The sequence below is a fragment of the Exophiala aquamarina genome, assembly GCF_000709125.1.
Source record: "Exophiala aquamarina CBS 119918 chromosome Unknown aczIA-supercont1.8, whole genome shotgun sequence".
NCBI lineage: Eukaryota > Fungi > Ascomycota > Eurotiomycetes > Chaetothyriales > Herpotrichiellaceae > Exophiala > Exophiala aquamarina.
This window is the reverse complement of record NW_013550580.1, coordinates 165,699-188,595: the sequence shown is the minus strand read 5'-3', so window position 1 is coordinate 188,595 and position 22,897 is coordinate 165,699. Positions and strand designations below refer to the sequence as shown.

The 22,897-nt window shown below is 48.8% G+C and overlaps 9 protein-coding genes across 9 annotated transcripts; 2 read left to right on the top strand and 7 right to left on the bottom strand.

Annotated features, from left to right (window-relative positions):
* Positions 1-1,459: 1,459 nt before the first annotated feature.
* A1O9_08648 (uncharacterized protein) lies at positions 1,460-3,255 on the bottom strand (the record flags this gene model as incomplete). The annotated part of the gene is made up of 3 exons (XM_013402132.1): positions 1,460-2,461; positions 2,598-2,692; positions 2,754-3,255. The coding sequence occupies 3 exons, from the start codon at positions 3,253-3,255 to the stop codon at positions 1,460-1,462; spliced, it is 1,599 nt and encodes a 532-aa protein (XP_013257586.1).
* Positions 3,256-4,678: 1,423 nt separating this feature from the next.
* Positions 4,679-5,312, bottom strand: A1O9_08647 (uncharacterized protein; the record flags this gene model as incomplete). The annotated part of the gene is made up of 4 exons (XM_013402131.1): positions 4,679-4,738; positions 4,769-4,917; positions 5,014-5,135; positions 5,218-5,312. 4 exons carry the CDS (start codon positions 5,310-5,312, stop codon positions 4,679-4,681), a joined length of 426 nt encoding a protein of 141 aa, XP_013257585.1.
* A 222-nt stretch (positions 5,313-5,534) lies between these two features.
* A1O9_08646 (uncharacterized protein) lies at positions 5,535-6,505 on the bottom strand (the record flags this gene model as incomplete). The annotated part of the gene is made up of 3 exons (XM_013402130.1): positions 5,535-6,079; positions 6,164-6,419; positions 6,467-6,505. 3 exons carry the CDS (start codon positions 6,503-6,505, stop codon positions 5,535-5,537), a joined length of 840 nt encoding a protein of 279 aa, XP_013257584.1.
* A 680-nt stretch (positions 6,506-7,185) lies between these two features.
* Positions 7,186-8,025, bottom strand: A1O9_08645 (uncharacterized protein; the record flags this gene model as incomplete). Its single annotated transcript, XM_013402129.1, has 1 exon — positions 7,186-8,025. The coding sequence occupies one exon, from the start codon at positions 8,023-8,025 to the stop codon at positions 7,186-7,188; it is 840 nt and encodes a 279-aa protein (XP_013257583.1).
* A 1,305-nt stretch (positions 8,026-9,330) lies between these two features.
* On the top strand, positions 9,331-11,166 carry A1O9_08644 (uncharacterized protein; the record flags this gene model as incomplete). The annotated part of the gene is made up of 2 exons (XM_013402128.1): positions 9,331-10,007; positions 10,059-11,166. The coding sequence occupies 2 exons, from the start codon at positions 9,331-9,333 to the stop codon at positions 11,164-11,166; spliced, it is 1,785 nt and encodes a 594-aa protein (XP_013257582.1).
* An 818-nt stretch (positions 11,167-11,984) lies between these two features.
* Positions 11,985-13,049, bottom strand: A1O9_08643 (uncharacterized protein; the record flags this gene model as incomplete). The annotated part of the gene is made up of 1 exon (XM_013402127.1): positions 11,985-13,049. One exon carries the CDS (start codon positions 13,047-13,049, stop codon positions 11,985-11,987), a length of 1,065 nt encoding a protein of 354 aa, XP_013257581.1.
* Positions 13,050-16,899: 3,850 nt separating this feature from the next.
* Positions 16,900-17,397, bottom strand: A1O9_08642 (uncharacterized protein; the record flags this gene model as incomplete). The annotated part of the gene is made up of 1 exon (XM_013402126.1): positions 16,900-17,397. The coding sequence occupies one exon, from the start codon at positions 17,395-17,397 to the stop codon at positions 16,900-16,902; it is 498 nt and encodes a 165-aa protein (XP_013257580.1).
* Positions 17,398-18,141: 744 nt separating this feature from the next.
* On the bottom strand, positions 18,142-18,817 carry A1O9_08641 (uncharacterized protein; the record flags this gene model as incomplete). The annotated part of the gene is made up of 3 exons (XM_013402125.1): positions 18,142-18,459; positions 18,518-18,673; positions 18,755-18,817. 3 exons carry the CDS (start codon positions 18,815-18,817, stop codon positions 18,142-18,144), a joined length of 537 nt encoding a protein of 178 aa, XP_013257579.1.
* A 479-nt stretch (positions 18,818-19,296) lies between these two features.
* On the top strand, positions 19,297-20,205 carry A1O9_08640 (uncharacterized protein; the record flags this gene model as incomplete). The annotated part of the gene is made up of 4 exons (XM_013402124.1): positions 19,297-19,554; positions 19,655-19,956; positions 20,017-20,128; positions 20,173-20,205. The coding sequence occupies 4 exons, from the start codon at positions 19,297-19,299 to the stop codon at positions 20,203-20,205; spliced, it is 705 nt and encodes a 234-aa protein (XP_013257578.1).
* Positions 20,206-22,897: the final 2,692 nt, after the last annotated feature.

The window sequence follows — 22,897 nt, the reverse complement described above, 5'->3', positions numbered from 1 at the left end:
AGTAAAGCATCGAGCAAAGCATCAACCCCGCAGAAATGGCACAAAGAAGGTACTTCGTCTTACTAGTAAGGTTGTCTGGGACATCCAGGCACTTGGTGCCAAGCATCGTCTTGGCATCTCTCTCCTGCCAAGATCTGGGGCTAGAGGGCCTCGCGTGCTTGACGACATGCTCTCGCGACCGACTGTTGGCAGAGTTTACTCACAACACTACATGTTGTCACCTCTAAGACTCATCGCCCGATAAAAGCCATTCAGAGAGTGCTAGAAGTGGTCCCAGTTGTCAAGCCTCATCAGACATCGAGTGGTGATGCAGCCGCCCTAGCTGCAACCAACTTTCCACTGGCGACTTCGGACCCAGTTCCGTCGTACAGCTCAGCTTTGGAGAACGTCAGGGCTGAATTACGTGTATTAGAGGCACGGCAACCCCACGACGGTGTCGAAAATCTCAGTGTTTCTCGGAGCGCCAGGTATCCACGGGTCGCTGTCATTCTCGGGGTTCCGAGGCAGTGGCATATTCCTCTGCTCCTGTGTCGTTCTCTATCGACAGTATCTGCATTGTGGTGGGCTTGCCAGACTTTCATAAGTATCTACAATGTTATATACCTCCCAGTTCAGGCGGTTGAATATCACGCGTATTCTTCGGTTGGTCATGAGGTCGTCAGCCATTGGATGATAAGGCGCCTTGCGATTGCGCAGATATCCTTAAGCTTTTTGTGGGTAAGAACACTTCTGCAATATTAATATAGCATACTTTCATATGTTCTTGCTACTCTTCATCAGTCGCAATATTGTTATTGGAGGTATACCTCGGCTTTGTGCAAATGCTAACGCATTCTCGCCCTAGGCTGGTGCAGCTGCCTACCTGGCCCATTTATTTGCGTCGTCACTCATGTCACGCTGGCTCCTCCACTACTCCCCTCTTGCTGTCTTGGTCCGTCTTTGCAGCCTCTCCATCCTCTTGTCCTTCGGATGCATGCAGATTTTTCGTTTGTCCGCGGCTACGGAACCAGACCTTCTCAAACTAAGCCGAAGTCTCCTAGCATGGATCACCATCTCCGTCACTTTGATGCTCGCCTACTTTTCCACTCAACAGGACATTTCTGTCGAAAAGGATAAGGATGATCAACGACGTCGGCAAATTCTGCGTCTGAAATGCTTATATGTCATCTCAGCTTGCAGCCTTCTCAGCTTATTTGTCCTCGTTTGTCTTGTTCATGTCGATGCAGTTCATTGGCAATCTTTTGACATTCGAACTTGGCTTGGATTGGTGGCATCTCGGTGGCATAGCCTGTCCGTTGCGTATAGAGTCGAATTATGACTTTATCTCCTGGCAATCAAGATAGATTAGTGACGATTTGATCGGCTGATCAACCTAATTAACCTGCCAAATGCCTTGTTGTTTACCAAAGTCGCCTGAATACGTACGACCATTCCTCAACAAGAACATGCAATGTGTGTTTTAGTTTAGATCATGCGCGCCCGTCTCCGCCAATAGATCCGCCCAGTCCATTTCATACCAATTTTCATCAAAAGAAAAAGCATCGTTTGACAGGATCGGTGTTATTTCCGAGGTCAATGAAATACCTTCGGATAATAAGGCAGTCTGGTTAGAAGGTGATAAGGCGGTGGAGGTGAACTCTTGAATGCTGTTTGGTACCAGAGCCGTCAACGGCTGTTGCAGTCGCTGTAGCTGTGGAAGAGCCGGGGTCACCAGTTGCTGTTCTGCTGGCGTGGCCGGGGATAGCGAGGAGTAGATCTGTTCATAGGATTGCAACGCGTCCTCACCATAAATCCCGAAAAGTTTTTCCGGAGCAATGGCGCACGCAGAATCTATTTCGATAACCGATTGACCACGACTCATCGAAAGTCGGTTGGCGGCTACACTATCGGCGACCTCTCGAAGCCTGTGGATCTCGCCAATGTTGAATCTGGCTGAAGGCCATTTGGACTCTAATGAGGTCAGGAACCCTTCCAGGTCGTCGAGCTTATACTGAGACCCCTTCCAAAGTGATGGAAAGACTGCACATGAGAGTTGAGGAATCGCAGCCACAAGTATGCACCAACTGAAGATGGGTCCGAGGTAGGACATCTGATCACGGACTTGGATACCTTCGAGCAAGCGATGGCAGAGCGAAGACGCTAGCACGGCAGCGCTGTTTTCAGGGCTGATTCCTGAGATGGAACACGGCCGGAATAGGATGCAAAGCGCAATGAGGTAATAGATGTGCAACTGCGCGATGTCAAAATGATACGGTCGAGTTGAACCGTTGGCGTTGTATAACCTTAGCAAGCCAGGAAGGTTTTCAATCCACTCTAGTAACCTGGTCACGAGAACCTTTTTCATTTCCCATGAGAGTCTGCGATGTCTTGTTAAGGTACGGCAAATATCACTAATAATTTCAGAGATCTTCACGAAATTGCAAAAAAGCATGCATTGTAGTTCGTAGCCTGAGGGAAAATCCTGCAAGGTAAGTGGTTCAACAGAGCAGTCGTCAGAATGGATTATTCGAGGCCGACCATGCGCTGAAGCTACTAAACAGTCTCGTGCCTACGAAATATGCTCGTCAGCCTTTGGAAGCTCCTAAGAAGTAACTTACATAGAGAGTCCACCAAATCAATTTCCACGATCTTTTATTGCCACTGGGATGAGGCGTGCTGGTGTGCAATCCCATTTGCTGGGCAATTCCAATTGCTAAGGAGCATTAGAGACATATGATTGCCAACGCCTTCGCTAATTGAATCTGTCTTCTTACCGTAAGTAATCCAAAAGCGCGATGAGTTTGTGGACACATCTCGAGGGTTGTGAGTGTTCCACCACTGCATCATACAAAGAGCAGGCAGTAAATGCTGCGGGTTTCGCTCGATTTCCAAATCTACAAGGATCTTGGCTCTGGCATAAAAGTCCTCACTCGATAAATACTGCTTCGTGCCCTTGCGCATTCTGGAACCAGCAAGAAGCATGGCGTTCATGAGTAGTAGCGACCCAGGCTTGGTGGAAGTCAGGCTGACAAGAAAGGTTGTTGCAGCTGTTTCCCTTAAGGATGGGTCCACGACCGGCATCCATGTCCAGCAATGGTCAAAATAGGCCTCGATAAGACTCTGACACACCAAGACCGGAGGAAATTCGATTGCACGGTACAACTCAAGCACCTTCCATTTTGTTTCTGAGACCGTGAAGTCGTGGCTGTTCTCAAGAGACGTTGTACCTCGCTCGCTCGGTGAGGGCGAGTCGCAGTAGGCACTCCGGTAAAGCATCGCGGCATGGTGTAGGCCATCCTTCACGGGCTTTCGTACAGCCTCTGCAAGCTTCTCATAGTCCGGGCTCAACAGAGGGCTGTGTTTAGTTTGGGAATGTGGAATCGTAACTTTTCTGGAGATTGTCCTAGGCTCGGCCACATTGAATTGTTGGGCAGGTGCTGCAGCCGGGTCATGATTCAGCTCTCCTGAGCGCAATCTCTGTGCTGCCTTAATTCGAGGGTGCGCTGGATGATTTCGTCTTCGTTCATGGCGGCTTGAGTGATATGAGCCAGTGATTTTCAATGGGAAGGATAAGACGTACACACAAGTCTCACCGTAGAATGAGCAATTCGAACAAACTGCTTTTCCATTACCAGTATCGCATCGCACTGTGTTTCGAAGCTAGAGTCAGCATATCTGTCTCGAACTCGGCTCAAATGATTATGGTGGGCCACCTTTCCGATCATGGCATCTTTTGCAGGCAGTCCGAACACAGCGAGTCGTCGACGCGTTCGTGGTGCATGGGACAAATTGCCTGGCTTCCATTGCTAATTGAAACAACGGACCGCCACATGAAGCTATGCCTTGATGTGATAAGAAGGGAAGAAGCGGTTTCTGAGGAGTTCAGGAATGTCATGAAATTCCTTACGCTGGCCGAACCCCAATCGCGAGAGCGAAGACCCAAGCGAGGCCTGCTACTTACACCAGAAAGTGGCAACCCCGAAGCGAACCCAAGATGAAGCAACGAAGTCGGCGTAGATCGTCGGGAATTTCTCCTCGGGCCCTCGGTGAATTTCCAGATCGGGCGTACATCATTCCTGAAGTGGAACTTGCCGAATCCACCGAACAGATCAAGCACGAAGTCTTTAGATCAAGGGGGCACAGCCTAGAGCGGGACCAGCTCGACTATCACAGGTATGTTGGGACTACATCCGGTTGGCAAGCAAGGTTTAATAGCAATTTCAATATCGCGGCGCCCTTATTCTACCCAGGTACTCCGTACTGGTCAACACATCTATTTCCCCTTGAAACGTCATTTAACTCTCATCACCGCCCAAAGATGGATGGCTGTCCAAGCAGTTGAAGTATGCCACCATCCCCCTAACTGGGAAAAATCGGTATAACGCAAGCAAGGTGCTTATGGGCAGTGGGCATATCCGGTCCAAATTCTAACCCTCAAGCCCTGTAAGTGTCGCGTTTCTTTGGTCCATATTTGTACGTCCGGGTGCGCTGAGGCCGGAAAAATTCGATCGCGAAGAGAGTGTTTAGCTATCTTTCCTGTCGCCGCCTTTGGCAAAGACGGCATGACTCTGAGGATGGTGGGGAGTTTGTAAGACGCCAGGAAAGGTCGGAGATCGTCCTGGAGTGTTTTCAGATCTAGGCTCTGTTTCTTTCTCTGAAGGTCAGCAAAAGTCTTTTTGTTACAGCCCACTGGGGGTGTTTATTTGAAGAGGATAGGCTTCAAGAAACACCAAAGGGCTTCTCCAGCGCTCAAGAAGGACTGCACTTATAAGGGGGATAAAACCCTTACTTGGCCTTGAATTACAACGGCAGCTGCAATCCTCTGTCCGTATTCTTGATCTTCCACGCCCACAACCATTGCCTCGAACACATAAGGAAGCCCATAGATCTCCCGTTCAATATCGGGGGCGGCGATTTTATACCCTCCAGACTTGATGACTACCATCGGCGAAGATGACCAGTTAGCCATGTCCGAGAATTTCGTAACAGATTGTTGTGGGCGTGAGTTTTGGGGTATTTTTTACTTGACTTTACTATCGATAGATGCTCGCCCAAGCACAAAATAGTAGTCGCCCTTCTTGACACCTATATCGCCAGTTTCGAAGTATCCTTCTTCATCCCGGGCTTCTCGATTTGCTTCATCATTATCAAAATACCTATCAGATGAGGAGTACAGTCAATTTACCATTGAACACTCCAAGCACGAAGGAAAGAAGCTTTTACATGTTTTGCACATACCTATCAAGCAGCATGTGTGAACGAATAAGTATCTCTCCTTCCCCAACATTCGAGAGTTTCACGTCAACCCCTGGGTACCCACCCCGCAGCACCATGAGGGAGACCTAGGCCGCCAGGTGAAGCAGTGAAGACGGCTCCGAACTCGGTAGCACCATATCTCGTTGATATTGGTCTTCCTTGGCGAAGTTTTGTCCACTTGCCTGTATGGCGGCTGGAAGCCCTGTGGAACCGCTTGCTAAGATCCGAATTTCGTTTATCGCCCGCACATACTCATCGAGTTGTTGAGGAGGCAGTGCGGAGAGATGTTCCTCAAAGTATCACATCATTCTCACGTAGAGAGTTGGGACGCCCGAGAAGACCGTGACTCCACCCTGCCTCAACCTTTCCCAGGTCTGGCGAGATTCAAACTGACCACCCTGAAATTCGATGGATGCTCCTACAAAGAGGAATGGTAAGATATTGACACCAATACCGGTGACGCGATGGACTGACAGCAAGTGCAGGATACAGTCATCCTTTTTGAAGTCACGCAAGTCCTCCAGTTCCAAAGGGATTTCGTTCAGGTATGCGCGTCGAATGACAGCAGCTTTTAGTGGTCCTGTGGTTCCCGAGGTGAATATCACAAGCCCAAGGAGATTTGGGTCCAGGTATTCAGTGGAACTGATAACGAGATTGTCCTTAGGGACCAGTTCTTGAAGGACTAGTGGCCGTATATTGATAGCTTGAAAGGTCAAGTTCCCGGTTGCATTCAAATTCTCTCCGAGCTCTTCGCCTTTCTTTAAACAGGAAGCCGAATACAGCACTGCGACGGCGCCAACTTTCTTCGTGTAGTACAGTGCTTCTGATACGGGTAGAGCATGATCTACAACTTTGAAAAGTTCTTTGAGTTAGCATAAGTCCAAAGGTTGAGAGATTTCCACAGGAAGATTGAAAGGGTGGTCCTCACAGATCGGGACTACGATGGCTCCAGCAGCTACTATGACAAGGAAAGCAGCAATATATTCATAGTCGCCAGGGCCAAGCAGGGCGATATACACTTCCTCTTGAGTTCCCAACGAGCCCGAGTGTCTGTAGCGAAGCTCGACAACACATGATTGCGGATGTTGAGGACATCGGTTATGAGCTGTAAATGTGTCGCAGCAATGCCTTGGGGGCCATCCCTGATCGCTATCTTCGTTTACTTGCACGCCAATCTCAGCAACCTGTTCAACAACGTGAAGGTCGGTAAAGAATGGGAACCTGCATGCACCAGCTTAGCACGCCCTTGTAGAGACCGATTTAAAGACATTGTTGGAGTATTCTGGCTCTCAGTGAAACAGAGTCAACAACCAACAAGGAAACTCAGCTGTCCGTTATGTGATCCTCTCGCCCGTTGCGAGTGACGCAAACCGAATATGTCCGAGATAAACCAGTGACTGATCCCAACCTAGCCACTCGAGAGTAGGAGGAACATACTGAAGCACCTAGTTTTATGAGCTCCCGGAGCCGGATTGGAATAGGAGCAGCGCGGTACCTGAGTTGTCACTCCTCGGCGTAAAGTATTCGACGTTTGAGTCCGTTGAGTGGGCTGCGCTCTACATTTGATTATGTAAATCGTTGCTTGTCGAATGTCCAAGATGGATAGGCATTTCTCCTCCTCCCTAGTCTTGGAGGTGTGAGTAGCTTACTTCCCATCCCGGAAGCATGTTATCTAATCCATCCACCTTGCTCGAGATCATGGTGATGGCGGGAAAACTGGGCATTACGGTAGTAGGAGTTGAGAAGTGGTGAGGAGCCTGAGTTCCGCTTGAAGTGTTGGGGCGGAAGAAGCAATCCCTGCGGGTCAGCGGGCCGGTGATCGTGTTTGAATGCAACAGAAACCATCCATCCTTTATTTGACCGGCACTATATGCTAAAGCGTGGTGAGCACTCTAATGACCTGAGAGGGAGATCATTAAATTTCGAAATCTACAAGCTGAAATTGTGCTTCTACACTCCCGTCTTTATCTTCAGCGCGTTGTAGTATTGTCCTGATCTCTCCACTTGAGCTACCCATGCCAACCAAGTAATGGGAAAAATCCGATTGATCGTGTTTTCACAGTCCCTAGCTTCCCTCTCACTGAGATATACTATATCGATGTCTGAATCGTCTCTTTGTGCTATGGCTTTTGTCTGGATGTCCGCATTTCGGCGTATATGAATGGCCTTGTATACTACCTCCTCGATGCTGGATGCCCAAGTGACAAACCCATGGCCACGTAGGAATACTGCATTGTGCTCGGGTAGGCTATCGGTTCCATTCACCCCGTAAGAGCGGCTGAAGGTTTCTGCCAGCATGTCGCCAAGATACTTATAGTTAATCAACAAGTTGTGCGCGGACCCGGGTGGCAGTCCATCATAATGGTCGGCAGCATCGAAGATAGGATTTGGCGAGTGGAGGAAGCCGGCCATAAGGTAGCTAGGCTGTAACATACTTCCAGAACTGTTACATAACCCATAGACAATAGAACTTAGATCGTGCGAATGGACAACGCTCTGAACGCCAGGGTATCGGTCATAAATACAACCATCAATGTGGTGCTCTGATAACTCAGGCACAGTTTGCACGGCTTGGCATCCATTGTATGGGTTTGTAACAGGACTACAGTCCCTGACATGCCACTGGTGGAGATCGTTCTTCGAAGAGACGAGGATAGCAGGCACGTTGCTCGTGAAAAAGGTCGAGGGATCATGGGGATTGCGCACTGAGATATGACCTTGTTCGTCGAGTATTTGTTGTTGGTGGAGAATGTGAGCTGCTGTAATGAGACGCGATAGAGTTGGTTCCATGTCTTTCGGGGGCCAAGATCTCGAAAACCAGCCTCCAAGCGATTCTGAATGTCACGAAGACAAATTCCTTTAATCGACGTTATGTCAAACTGGATAGAATAGAATTCTACAGATCATTCCCTGTGTCAGGTTAATGTGAACTTATGCTGGAATGCTAGAGCCTAACAGCGAACGTCATCATCGGCCTAGGCTCTCGCAGATATGATAACTTGTCGTAACTAATCTCCAAATAGCCCTGCCTACCCCTGGAGTACATAAGGAGTCCTTTTCCGGTGAGTGTGTTCTCATTGGCGAGTCAGGGTAATGGCTCCAAAGACTGGAAAAAATCTCCGGCCCGATAGGGTCGGTTTCATTCGCCGGAAACGGAGCTAAGTCATCATCTGCCAGCCCATTCCATGTTCGGGTATTGCCGTAGCGTCAGCCGATGTTCAATCGAGCATAACTCGGTGGGAGGCAACAGGGATGATCCCTAGAATATCTGAACGGCACATCCAGCCGTAGTGGAACTCCACCCACTTCGCTTCCATTTTGTCACGATTACCCTTTTGCCTTCCTTCTCAGCCAAGGGCTAGGCCCACCTTCTGACCAAATACTGAGGAGGATGCGACGTTTTTGTGACGTCCAGATCCTTATAATGATTATGGAGACCGCGTCTTAGAGCAGATAATCCAACGATCGGGATTTTGCCCTCAAAGAGTTCGTCGCACATCCTCCAATTGGTGGCCAGCTCAGATATGTCAGCAGATAGTCCACCAGGGTCTTCACCATCTACCTCGCATCCCACTAGGATCTCTCGACCTCTTGGTCCTTTTCTTTCACTTGGTGCTTCCTCGGGTATCTCAACCAAATCACCAGTCAAGAATCGAGCCTCTCACGCGTGTGATAGATGTCGTCTACTGCGTACGAAATGTTCAGGAGGACATCCTTGTGATAAATGCCAGAAGGACGATGCCATCTGCGCTTTCGGCGATCGCAAAAGGGAGAAGAACAAAAAGTTCAATTACACCTTCATTCTGGATGATGCCTAATGCACTAACATAGTGGATAGAGATCTTGCCGAAAGCATCCAGAAGAACGAAGAACTAAAGGGAAAAATCGATTTACTTGTCCAAGTTTTGAAGAATGTTGCTGCCAGTGCAAACCTGGATCCAACCGAGTCTGCCAATGTTAGGCAGGTCATTATTAACGTAGGTTCATAAGTACAGTAGTAGCCCGGCTGATTATCATGTCTAGTGTGACTTGGCCACACATGAGACACCTTCACTGAGTCCGAGCACGCGAGCTAATAGTTCTTCTCATTTCTCCATGAGCTCTGACCAAACCATCGGCGGCGAAAACTACGTCGATTCTAGTGTGGGATCGCCCGGCCACCAGGACTTACTGACACAAAGCATCGATATAGACCTCGGAAGGGGAACTGTTGGTTTTATAGGGAAAGTATCTGAAATCTCTTGGATCACAAGGGCATACTCATATCTTGTTTCTCTTGATCATGAGCATCCTGACGGGCATGCAAATACGTCACAGCGGAATTCGGGAACTCAACTTGGATATTTCATGGATGATGAGAATCTATTAAGCATTGACGAGGACTACGTCAATGCATTACATTGGCCAGGTGATATGGCCGTCTACATCCTGTCCGAGGCCTTTTTTCATGCACTCCAGGGTATTTTCGACAGCTTCGCCAGAGAGATATTTCTAGAAGAGCTACGTGATTTTCCACGCCATCAAGCCTCCTTCTCATGGGATCAGCGAAGGTGGCTTGCGCTCACGAACCTAATATGGGCGATTGGATCAAAATGGTTACACCAGGCAATGCTTAAAGATGACCTAGGAATAGAAAACCATTTGGTATACTATGCTCGAGCTCGAGCATTAGGGCTCGACCATAGGGTTATGCTCGACTCTCAGAATTTCTACGGTGTGAAGGCGTTGGGAATGCTCTCCTTTTATTTATTTATCAATGGATCGGTTAATAGGTACGCTTAGTAACGCTAGAAGCAAAGGCAGCACTAACAATTACACTATAGAGCATGGGCGTTGGTGGGATTGGCTATCAGGAATGCGACATCTCTTGGCCTACACCTGAAAGTCGCTGATGGCACCTCTAGCCCAACTCAGCTCATAGAGCGAGCCCGCTTGTGGTACTCACTCTACAGTCTCGAGGTAGCGATGTCTGAGGTCTTTGGAAAACCACCCTCGATTTCTCTAGCTTACACCACAGTCCCCGTTATGCTCCTCCAAGGTAGTGTACACAAGGATCATCACGCAGACAATACAAGCTCAAGGAGTCTATGGTTAGACTTTCTCCGCCGCACGAGACCCATTATCCAAACAATGAGTGGAGGCCAGATGTCCTGGCAGATCTTTCAGTTCATCGGATACGGTGCACCTCGACACCATCTCTCTTACCGGACCCGTCTTTCCATGATTAGCAACCAGATCATGACCCAGCTCTACATGCCAAACCAATCCAATTCATGGGCATCAGTACAGAAGAAAATTGCGAATCTCGATATACAGCTTCTCGACTGGCATAAGAGTCTGCCAGATGACCTAGATCTAGAAAGTACCGTGCCCAGTGGGACTGACCCTCGCGCTAAGATCGAACTAGCATTACATTATCAGAGCGTCAGGATGATCCTACACAGACCTTGCCTGTGTCACATCCAGATTCTAGCTGAATCGACTTTCTCTCGAGACTTTAATTACAGCAATGCCAGGAGCTGCGTTTATGGGGCGGTGGCATTAGTCAATATTCTACCGGACAATCCGACTAGGCATGAAGCGTATCAGCTGCTTCCTTGGTGGAATCTGCTGCACTATCTTGGCCAGGCTCTAGCGGTATTTATCTTAGAACTCTGCCTGGACATGGAGCACTTTGAGCAATCGTCGACTTTATTCAAACCTCATATACAGAAGGCCATGACATATCTCGAGTGTCTTACCACTGGCTCCCTGTCGGCGTACAAGGCGTGGAGAATATTGAGACAGATGTTGATGGCTCTCAGTTTTCGAGTTGACGATTTCGATATTGCCAACATCGCTTTAGATGCACAAGTACCAGCTGGCTGGACCGATGTGGATGAGGCGACCCTGATGGAGGCTCTTGGGTCTATTGGTGAAGTGGGTTCTTGAAACTGAGATGGTCAAGCCCCGAGCAGGGACATAGAAGGTGGGCTAGATTATGATATACTGTACTTGTGAAAGGAGCCCAGAGCACAACACGGGCGTCCAATAGCGTATAGCACCCGACCATTCAGCTTTTGCTGTGCAGAGACCGATTTTAATTATCGAGCCGGTATGTGAATACAAATGTAATCAATGCTAGTTCTCAACGACAATATTTTCTGGCCACGAGGACTCAACCGAAATGCTAATTCACATGTATCAATGAAAGTAGATGGTCTACAGAATCTTTCACTGTACCCCCTGCTTGACCCAGGCGCTTAATTCGCTAGAATGGCCTTGAGCTTGGAGGTATCTTCAGATTTTCACTAGGAGCATAGTTATGGTGTGGAGCCGCTCATTGTGCAAGGGAACGATCTATATCACGACTCCTGCGTTTCAATGAAGCATAAATCTATGGAACTTGTCCACAAAATGGGACACCGGATATCTATATGACTGGAAGGCGTGAACATTATTCTAAGTCTCGTTCGAGTGGAACAGAACACTTCCTGCTCCCATGCATCCTTTCTTTATTCACTTACGCTCCACTTGCGGAAAACTCTTCTTGTATCTACTAATCACATCAGTATCCTGTCCCTGCTAAAGTCCTCTTGAAAGCATCTTCTACGATCAACCACACGTGTGATTCATAAACTTAGGTCTGGTCGATTGCCAGTGTATCTTTCGTGTGAAAATCCCAATAGTAAAGTGTCGTCTCAGGCGTCCGCCAGCTTGCTTGCCTGGTCACTCCTCCGTCGAACTCAATGGGTGACTCAGCGGCTACATTAGTCCGCCGATACAGTTACTCCGTGATCATCATCCATGCCTTCCCACAGAAGATTTCGCTTACGAACAGCGATAATGTTGAGCACCATGATGACAAGCCAAGCAACTATGAGTAATACTGCCATGGCACAAGAGACCCCCTTAATAGCACTGCTGTTCAAGGCTTGCCCTAGCTCGATTGTTGCAAGGCACATACCCGCATTCGGAAAGACGAATGCCCACCAGTTAAGTGTAAAACGCATCTGGCGGATGCCGGTACCAATAGCTATGATACTTAGGGCAAAGAACCAGAAACTGACAAGCCACAAGGACATCCCAGCCATAATAAAGAGAATCTTGACAACGTCTCCAACGGGGAGCGTTTCGACACCCAGGAATGCGGAGGGTATCACACTCGGCGCTTGGCGACCAAGTGCAACAAGCCCAGTAGATGTATATCCTGCGGGACCAACGCTAATGAGCATTCCGGGTCGCGTAGATGCCGGAGGTAGGTCGCTAGTGAGAAGTCTGGTTATATAGATAGTGTACATAAAAATCGTAATCAGCCACCCTAGGCTTTGGAACGCGACGGCCCCAATAAAAATAGGTAGCGCAGCAGCGGCTGGCTGGCTTGGGAGGAGCGTCCCTGCAAGAGGTCCAATAACGAGAAATGGATAGGCAGGAAATATCCAGGCAGGAATGGCTGATGAGATTGGCATTCGCTGTCCCACGAAAATAGTTCCGTACTGAACTATGGCGACACAGAGAGCACAAGTGGAGTATATCCAGAAGCAGACCTCGAGGGTCTTTACCAGCCAAAGGCCACATACCGGAACTCCGTAGGCTTGAATACAATTCAACAATAAGGCAATGCTGACCCAAAGAGAACCAAAGAAGAGCGCCTCCGGAGGTGTTTGGAGAGATTTCGATAGAGCTCCAGTGCGCTGGAATCGTATCGAGATAATAATAACGAAAACAGAAAAGAGGACGAGATCGAGGATGAAGAATGATTTCCCGATAATGGTCAAGCCTTGGAAACGGAACGGAATTTTAGCGAGTATAACGGATATAGCGCCAGTAGACATCGTGCAAGCGAACCATGCCCTATATCAGAGTGATGGGATTAGTTAAGATCGAATAGCAAGATGTAACAATGCGATGCGCACCATGTGAAATGTCGAAGGCGACGGTCGAGGATGCTCAATCCCCGAGAACCGAGAGACGACTTCTCCAGCGCCGTCATCTTTTATAGTCACCAGCCTATCAGGTCTCGCTTTTGTTTTGTTTGGGTCGCAATCAATTCTTAGAAGCTTCAGATAGCGAGGTCGATGAAATGCTGCTAACAAGGCTACGTGATACCGTTTCAGATCGTAGCTATGATGACACCAATGGGCGACGAAAACCGTGGTCCGTGTAGCCGATAGTTGGGGCTGGCCAACGTCACAGGCGCACACATTATCGCCACTGCCAACATTAGAAGTGGAGCAAATGGGCCAACAAAGGTCCCGAGATTATGCAACTTAACTCAATCGACAACGATACGATATAAACAAGAGATATTCAAGCTGGCTTAGGAGGAAAGGCAAGAAGAGCATATATATAAGTAATATACTTAGAACTTGGACGATACTTTGAAAAGCGGCCACTTTATCAGTGCCAGGTTGCCAGCCTTTTCTCTTTCCTCCGTCATACCCCTACCATCCACTGGTTTACAGATCAAAATCTAATTCTACATCCCAACTGAATATCTGCTAGTAAATTGGTTGAAGCTCCTATTGACTACATATTTTCGTGAGACTCCAGGTTAAGTTTATCAAATGCCAGCCCAAGCCCTTGCCTTCGGACCCTGCCGACACGGGATCCTGGTGTCGGATTAGGCCGTAAAAGCCGGGGTGATTCAATCGGCGTACCTGGGACGGCAGATGAGGTAAATGAGGTTGATGTGAACCGTGTTGACGGACAAAACCAGGGCCAGTACGAGTACGGAGTACGTATTACATAATACCTACCATTGAGTCATTGACCCATCTACGATTCCTTGGCACTGTCGCCACGCACCATGGTCTCGGCAAGCCGGCATGATCAGTGATGACGTCAGGCGCATTTCCTGCCGCAGAGAAACGATGTTCAGCCTCGACTTTCGGCTGTAGTGCAGGGATGGTACGTCGAGACCGCAAGATTTCAGGTGGAGATGTGGACACTGTTCGTCCAGAGCGTTGGCTGGAAGAACCTAAGAAAGTATCGGAAATCAATCCTTCCCGCTTCTCCTTGGGTGCAGCGGTGCGGACAAACTATACTAAGTCATAAATTATTGTTCTGAGTACTATTGGAAGCACAACGCATGACTCCCTCACGTAGCCTTTACACATGAAATAAAACCCATTATGCAGTAGGTATACTGAACATATCGTGGTAGTATAACGGGTAGTTTTGAAACAACTTCCATCCTTTTCCCTCCGTAGCTGCGCGTTGAGCGCACGAAACGCGTGCTTGATGGTACGTAGTACAGAGTGTTTAATGAGAAGAGGAGTTCGTCCTTAGCCAACCTCTCGGGCGTCCCAACACGAAGGAGGAAGCCCTTAGCCAAACCTTGCAAACATTCGGCCAAGGCCGACAATGGATGCAGTTCTCGGAAAAGCATCTCTTGCCCACTCGATCCAACGCTCTCAAGTTTGAATCGACTTCACTCCAAACGTCAGTCTTCGGCCAGTATCAGAACCGGCCGCCGCGCGCTGATAGATCTCCCTGGCCTCGACCAGGTAGTCTTGAGAAGCATACAGCCGGCCCAAATCGGCGGCAGTGTCCAGTGTAGTGGGATGGTTCAGGCCACATCCTTTTTCCTTGGTTTGTGGGGCTCGCAGATGCGGTCCAAGGTTTTGGACCATAAGAGCTGGTCGGACCCCGGGGCTGGCGTCATTGGTGAAATTGGAGGGTTGTGGTAAAACTTGATGTTGATTAGCAGCAGCTCCTTCGTTGTCCGCGACCGCCAGCGGCTCAGATGTGAAAGGTGACGATTGGCTGTTCATCCCACGTGAATAGGTTTCCTCAAGCTCGGCGGGTGGTAGATCTGTAGAGTGAGCAGAGGCACATACTGGAGTAGTCTGCATGAATGTTTGTTCTGGTGGCATCAGATTTCTGGTCTGCGCAGTAGCCTGGAAGTACCCCTGAACATCTAGAAAAGCATGACGACTGTCAGGCAGCTCTAAGGTCTAGACTACGCCCTGCACTCACCATTGAAGGACAGCTTGGCCCATTCTTGATTGCAGCAGGTGAGATAAGTGCAATATGTTCCCCATCGAGGGCTCAGAGGCCTCTGGGAGAAGAGCTCGGTGATCCGCTGGAGAGCGTCGGCCTTGACTTCCAATAGCGGAAGGTAGGTGACGAGGTTGACGACGATGTTGGCGGAATGCTGCCCAAATCAAAAGCTATATCCGATGGAGCGTATCGGACGGCGGTAGTGGTTCAAACCGATTGCTTTATGCGTCGCACTACTCGGTTCTGGTACGGACGAGCTTGGAACAGCTCGAGCGCTGCCACACTCTTCTTGGTGTGCTCCAGCAAGCTCAGAATCTCTTGTGCGTTGCGCGTGAGTCTCTCGAGCTTCTCCAAGCCACATTCAGCATAGTGGAACTGGACAGCAGGAGTGTTGTCGTAGTAGAACTCGTCTGTCATCATCAATCCGCCAGTTGTCTGAGGCAGAGGGGAACACTCTAGCCTCACGTGTGATGGAGATGGATGTCCAGGATGGCGGTCCGCGCGGAGGAGGTCTACCCTGGCGGTCTTAGGCTAGCACAAATTTCTCCGGGGCATAGACGCTAGCACGGGAATCCCCGCTCCTACAAGCGAGCTCCAGAAACTCCCCCTTCTTGTGCTAGCACACAGATTCCGCCATTGCAGCCACGCTAGTTCATCAAAAGATTCACCCGGAGGTCCATCTCGTTCCGTGTCGCAGGAGACCCTGAATAGGGCTCCATGGCTGCAAGGGAAAGGGAATTCCCCACCAGAGCATGGCCCGCTTTCGGTCTTACTCCCAGTGGCCCGCGGAGGCCGTGTATTGTGTCGCCGGAGGACAGCCTTACCAGACTTGTCTCCCCCTTCCCATTGGCCCCGCCGCTTCAGACAGAATGATAGCACCGCACGTGATACGAGATTTGAACATAGGGGCGGGGTCCTTAATCCGAGTCGCCGTATTGATAAGCTTCAATCGTTCTTTCCGTTAAGGCTCGAGCTGCACGCTCCTCTATCGACCAGGAACTCCTCATGGTTATAACCACTGTTTTGTCGGTAAGGCCACGTGAATCTGAGTGGAGGGCTCACCGCGGAGTGACCACTACGTGTAGGCTATTTCTCGCCCTCAACTACACCACACAGTTTTCAAAATCGCCAAGTCATTACAATCCCTTCACAAGATATACAGCCCTGAGACACGCATGTAGCAGTCCACAATTCTATGATCAGAAACGAAGTATGCAATCATGGGCAGAGAACGATTTCGATTACACCTTCACGGACTAAAATAACCTTATTATTGGTAGATTCCATACAAGTCACTCTCTCAAGACAATTTCACCGTGGGCAGAGCGGGGCTCACACGGGCATACAGAGCCAAGGTTTAGGAAATCCGTCCATGGCTCACCTCGCTTTGAGAACGAGGGTGATGCCGCGCCGCATTTCGCAAAACCACTTTTAATTCATAAAATGTGGATATTGGTAGGCTACGTGGGACCCTTTCCACATTCGGATTATTACGGAGATAACAGGTTTTGGTTTGTACACATGCCGGGATATTTATATACCGAGGGATGCAGCAAAGATGTTCTGAGGACCTGCCTGCATCTTCTTCTTCAGCTTCTCTAGGTTGGGGTGTCGATTGCACAGAAGAAGAAATTAATCCTTTTGGAGCCAAGCAGAATCCCATCCCAGGAGTTCATCAGCCTAGCTCTTCTTCCCTTGATCGCGTAGCATCCCAGCTAGGTTATATCTAACTGTCCGTGCAGAGGGATGCTCTTTCCCTAGATCTCTCTCCATCGACCCTAGTATCCGTCGATGAATCTCCTCTGCCTGCTCATACTTCCCTTGACCAGCTAACGCAACGGCCAAACCATTCAGTTGTTCCAGTGTTGAGGGAGGATCTTTTCCCAGCTTCTTCTCCGTTGACTCAGACGTACGCTGATAAATCGCGTCCGCTTGCTGGGGCTTACTGAGGTTCCTTAACGCTTGAGCTAGATTAATCATGCTCGAGATTGTCGAACGATGCTCACTTCCTAATTCATGCTCCGTGACCTTTACATGGAACGCCCACACATTGTATTCGTACGCCCATTGCCTTTGCCGTCGTAGCAATTTCCCAACGCCGCCCACGAAGTCGCGATGCTGATCGGTGGAACGATACCGTATCCCGCAAGCTTGCGACACTGTCGCAAAATTCGTCATCACGTGCGGCACCAATCGTGTCTCCATCGCAAGGTTACCACGATATTTCTGTATCGTCTCACCAAGGAGTTCCAGCGTTGCCAAACTCCAAATTTGTCGTTGCTCCACCTCTAAACGGTCATGTCCACATGCGTGCACTAGCTTATGCATTGCATACGCCTCTTTATCAGCCCGCCACGAAATGAGTGAGTATGTCTGAATTATTGCGAAGCTCGATATAAGGGTATATTGATCGATCTCCCTATCCGGCGACAGAAGAACCTGCCATTTAGTTATCTCTTTTCAATGTAAATCGTCCGTCACTCCTTTTTTCGCCTGAGGTTCTCTTTGAAAGAGACCGATAAAAACATCGTCGAAGTTCATAGAGGCTAACAGGCACAGCAACCTCGACGCCACTGCTGACCGTCGCTCTATAGCAATGAATGACGTCTCAAACGTACCGAATACGCTCTTGTTGTATCGATGAATATTTCGAATAGCTGTTCGACTCAACATTCGCCTGCGTTGCTCATGATACTCTGGCAGGCAAAGCCGGAGATCCGATGAGACGAGAGGATTGGCCGCCACGTACGACCCAGCAAGCGTAATCGCTAGAGCGAGGCATCCCAGTTCTTGGACGATGGCTAAGCTCTCCTCCTCAATCTCCGTACTCGTCGAACGTATCTTTGCACACAGCAGAAACAACTTCACCGCCTTGGTAGGCTTCATCTCGCCTACCTCTACAGCCATCAATGGGCTCATCTCCTACGCTTGCGAGCTCCGCGTTGTGATGATGATGTCCACTTTAGGCGCGTCCGGGAGATAGTGGTGCAAGTGGATATACGATGGGTCATCCTCGTCATCGACCGCATCCGCACTATCAACTACCAACAGGGACCGTCTGTGTTGTTGTTTAAACCAGCTCTTCACGGCAGGGACCGCCTCCTCAGGGTTGATCGAGGAACGGCTGCTCCTAGCCAGCTTTGGAAATAGTTGCTTAAAGATCTGGATATAATCTCTCTCAATCGTCTCTTTCTGCCCAGCCTCTACCCAAAACACCACGCCATAATTCTGGCCCAAGATCTTGAATGTAGTGTCGTACTAGTTGTGATTTTCTTGATCCGCCTAGGCACCAGACTACCACTATCCGACTCTCATCGTTATCGTGGTCCGTAACAGAATGGAGTTGGTCTCGAATCTGTTGCTGGAGTGTGGGTCGTGGGATGTAGTTCGCCACTGGCTTGAGAGGAGTAGGCATATTGACCGCTAAAGTCGGGACTATCCGTCGTCTCCGATCCTGATCGGTGTCAGTGTCACAACAGTTCGAGATTGGCCATTGTCTACCTTGGACGACTATGTTGCCAAATAGCACACGCACGGTGCCGCCAATTTGGTTATTCTCGTATATGAGACCTGTTAGGAGAAGGAGTTCGCTCGGCATAGTTTCTCCTCAAGTGGCGCCAATGATAGCTTTAAATTTATCCAGGTCGCAAGAACACGGTCGTAAGGTCATGGCCTTAACAAGGACTCTTTGGTCAGCCTGACGCGATTTGAACGAATGTACCTAGTACGAGGTAACTAACCGAACCAGCTCTTTCCGAGATCAGGCCGGGAAGAATGGTTAGGCGAAGCACAGGTTTGGCAGGCCCTTGTTCACGTGCGCGTTCTGGCAGCGCCACAATATGACACCAGCCAGAACCAGCCGCAATTCTTCCAGGCAGAAATTACCTATCTTAACGCCGGAGTGAGTGCATTGCAACAGATTTCTGTGTGTACAATCATATCTCCTTCACGAAGCATCCTGCGTACCGAGCTTTTAGTATTATATCTCAAAAATAACTCGCAACTGACTTGCTCTCTAATTCAAAGGTAGGAACAACGCTCCTATCCGCAACAGGCCTCCCGGCGAAGACCGGAATCATGGCTGAGGCTGCAGGACTCGCCATTGGTGCAGCTTCCCTTGCCGGCCTCTTCTTGACTTGTATCGAATACATGGAATGTTTCAACCTTGATCGGAATTTGGGACAAGATTCTGAGGCGTCCGTTGGGAAAATGATGTTGCTGGAGGCGAAGCTGACAGCCTGGGGGGCGTCGCTGCGTGTTGTTGAGGTTGGCAGTGTGCTACCAATCCTGAGAGGCCGGTGGAATCAAGAACAGGAGACAATTGGGAAGGCGTTGGTGGGCATTAAAAATATACTTCAAGATTCAAGAACTCTAGAGAAAATTGATGGGCTTGAGAGAATCACCTGGAACGACAGTCAAATTGTATCAACACCAGATGCAGAAAATGCTACTAGTCTTCAGGACATCGAGCATGCTTTTCGATCCTCAGCAAACAACTCGACAGCAGGAAACATCATTATGGAAGAAGACACTCTGGGCTGTTCGCGACAAAAAGAAGTTCGATGCATTGATTGACAATCTTGCTTTCTACATTGATAGCCTAGAAAAACTGAGCGATAGACTGAGGCTACGGCAAAAAGCTCTCCATTTGAGACTTGAAGGGATCAATTCGAGTCACGATATGCCTACGCAGGAAAGTGCTGCTACAACGTCAGCCAACCCATCAGATCCGCTGGGGTCAGAGTAGCAGAGAGGTGCAGCTGGTGGAGACCACACGAGCCACCACCGATATCTTAGGACAGTCATTCTTGACCAAGCGGGACCCGTTAATGGAAATATTGGTATCACGGACGCCCAATCGTACGGCCATATCTATGATAATGCACACGTCATGGACGATGCTAGAGCAGTACGGGGAGATACGTCAGCAGGGTTTGCCACTGACTTCTTTAGATAGCCATTGATGCTGACTGGATGGATGCATGACATTGATCAGCTGTGACAGCAAGTTCGAGAGTAAATCGGTCCATCAAGAACAGCGAAGTGGAAAGCCAGAAAGCCGGGATTCGCTCATTGGGACCCACCAATGATTGCATCGAGTAATTCCAATATTGGGTTTGAAGTCGAAAAGAGGACGCGCAGAGGAATTGCAAGGTAACCGGGAGAGTGAGTAGGAGGGTGAGTTGAAGGGTTGGATGAGAGGCCAGTCGTGAGAAAGAGGTTGGAAAAGCGGCCCGGTTGTGATGAGAGCCAACGTGAGCTGCGAGCAGTTTTACTATTGCTTGAGTGGCCAAGTCATTTGGGGCTGTGCGGTGTTGAGCATTGCCACACTGGGCCTGAGGTCTGTTTCATCCTATTTACTGGTAAGCACCTAAGAGAAGGCCGTGCACTTTAGATTCAGCATCGTCTTTGGATACGTTGCAATTGAATTTTCAAAACATTGTTGATTATTCTACATATGGCCGAGGAATGATCCTTGCTTATGGAGCGGGTTCTTGCATTCAGCGGTGCCATAAAGGAGCTGGACATCATGACACATGACCAGGGGAGGGAGGAAAGTACGCCATCGAACTTTGGCGAATATATGAATACAGGCTTTTAGAACGGGTTATTGGAGAGGGAAGATGAAGAATTCGGGGTGGCAGGCTCCTAGGGTCAGGATCATGAGATCGACTGGTGATGTCTTGGTGATTGAGGGCGATGCGTTGATTCTGGCTGGAGACCTGATGTGGTAGAACAAGTGTCTGTTTGACAGTCTCTTGGACTACTTATCTATGTTAGACGCTATACATAATATAGTCCTGCTGACTAACATACATACTCTTTGTCTTTCTCTTTCCCTCTGCTCCTATTCCTATCATAACTAGATGCATCGTCTGAGGAGCTTGAGGGTCAGTGACGAGAGGATACTATGTGATAGAGGATGAATGGACGACGAAATCCAGATTGAAGTCCACTCGAGGTCTTGTTCTATATTATCATTTCAACAGGTGCTAATGGGTTCCTCCCCCGGGTATTGGCCTCCGAGTGCGCGGGAGTTGATCTCGCTGCATGCAAATCAATAATCTAATATGCTTCTCAAGACCCCACTTCGGACTTTCCGACCTTCTACTACGGCTCTTCCTCTGTTCCAACCTCAGAACCTATATGCAGGTTTTTTCCCCGTCACTGGCTCTACCCCCCTCTCCCATAATTCCTTCAAATTCGCAGGATCTATTGGTGCACTGAGCTAGGCTACTTCCGTGTGAGGGTTTCAATAGGAGTTTATTCAACTACTATGTACCGTATAGCGAGGACGACGTTAAGCTGAGAGAAAGGAGGGAAAGAGTCTACCTATCGTCCATAAAGAAGATATAATCTCCTAAAGTGGATTATCCAGTAACCTAGGCAACTAATAATATCATGTGATACCATTCACTCGCTTCCTTGTGCAGCCTAGTTAGCATCGCTGGTTCCAACCAAGACTAACTACAGGTCCAACCGGTGAAAATTACTAGGTACTTAATCACTATAAGCAAATTTTCATAATTCTATATTATCCTTAGTTCTAGAGTATCTCTAATAAATAGCTTAGGAATAGGTAAAAACTTTACTCCTTAGTCGCCGTTAGTCTATCAGTAAAAAGAGGTCGAAAAGGGGTCGGAAAGAAAGGGGATCGGATCGAGATAGAGAGGGCGACGGTGTAGGCAATTGTACTTACTCTCAATAATCAACTAAATCAACCGTGTCGAAATGCCTCAGGGTGTATATCCCTCGCTGGAATATGACTTCGCAACTGTAGTCGTACACTCATTCTCTGTGCTGTGGGCCGTTACTCATCTCATAAACACAGCTATGCGCTCAATGAGAGTGTACTGTTGTCTCTTCGTTCTCCACCTGCTTGTCTCTTGTCAGGCAATAGGGCCGTAAGCCCTTGAGGATCGCTCAAAAAGACAAGAATCTCGCACGAAGTGCGAGGTGTTCTCGGACCTGTTAACTATCTGCTTGTCAGGCCAACCATTCCTAAGATCTCTGAATAATAGGATGCTTATAATACAAGAATAGCTATGACCCCTGCTCGCTCAGCCTTGGCCTAATGCCTCGGCATACGTGGGAATTATGCGCATCCAACTATTAGTCCATTAGTAGTACTACTGCCCCTTTTCACTAGCGCGTTACGTATTTCATGAGTTAGTATGCGCTAGCTAAATCTTGGCGCTAACAGAATCTCAAACACTGTAGAATATACGCAGCCGAATCTTCCGTGGGGGGGCGGAGTGTTGGTTTAGAGAGATTTGATTGGCCGCCTCGATCTTCAACCCCATGACGGCCATCAAAGCGCAAGTCACCGTCGTCAATGCCAGCACGTGCTTGTTACATCCAAGTCGACCAAGACCGCCTATACAAAGCCACATAAGCTGCTCACCATAGCTTGAGCCCACGATGTGCCTTCCCAGGACGAAAGACTCTGCTGTCTTGCTGCTCCCATGTTTTTGGGATTCTAACTATAAGATGTGGACTTTGGCCTTTACCAAGATTCCAACTCGATCTTGTCAAATCGTCTTGCACAAAGCTATGATCGTCCCTATGGAGACTTCCCACAGGTTGCAGAGAAACAGATAGCTTCTTGCAGTTCTCTTTGTACCAGCACAAACCCTCGGTGTGTTGTGATTTACATCGGTGTCTTTCGAATGCTCAT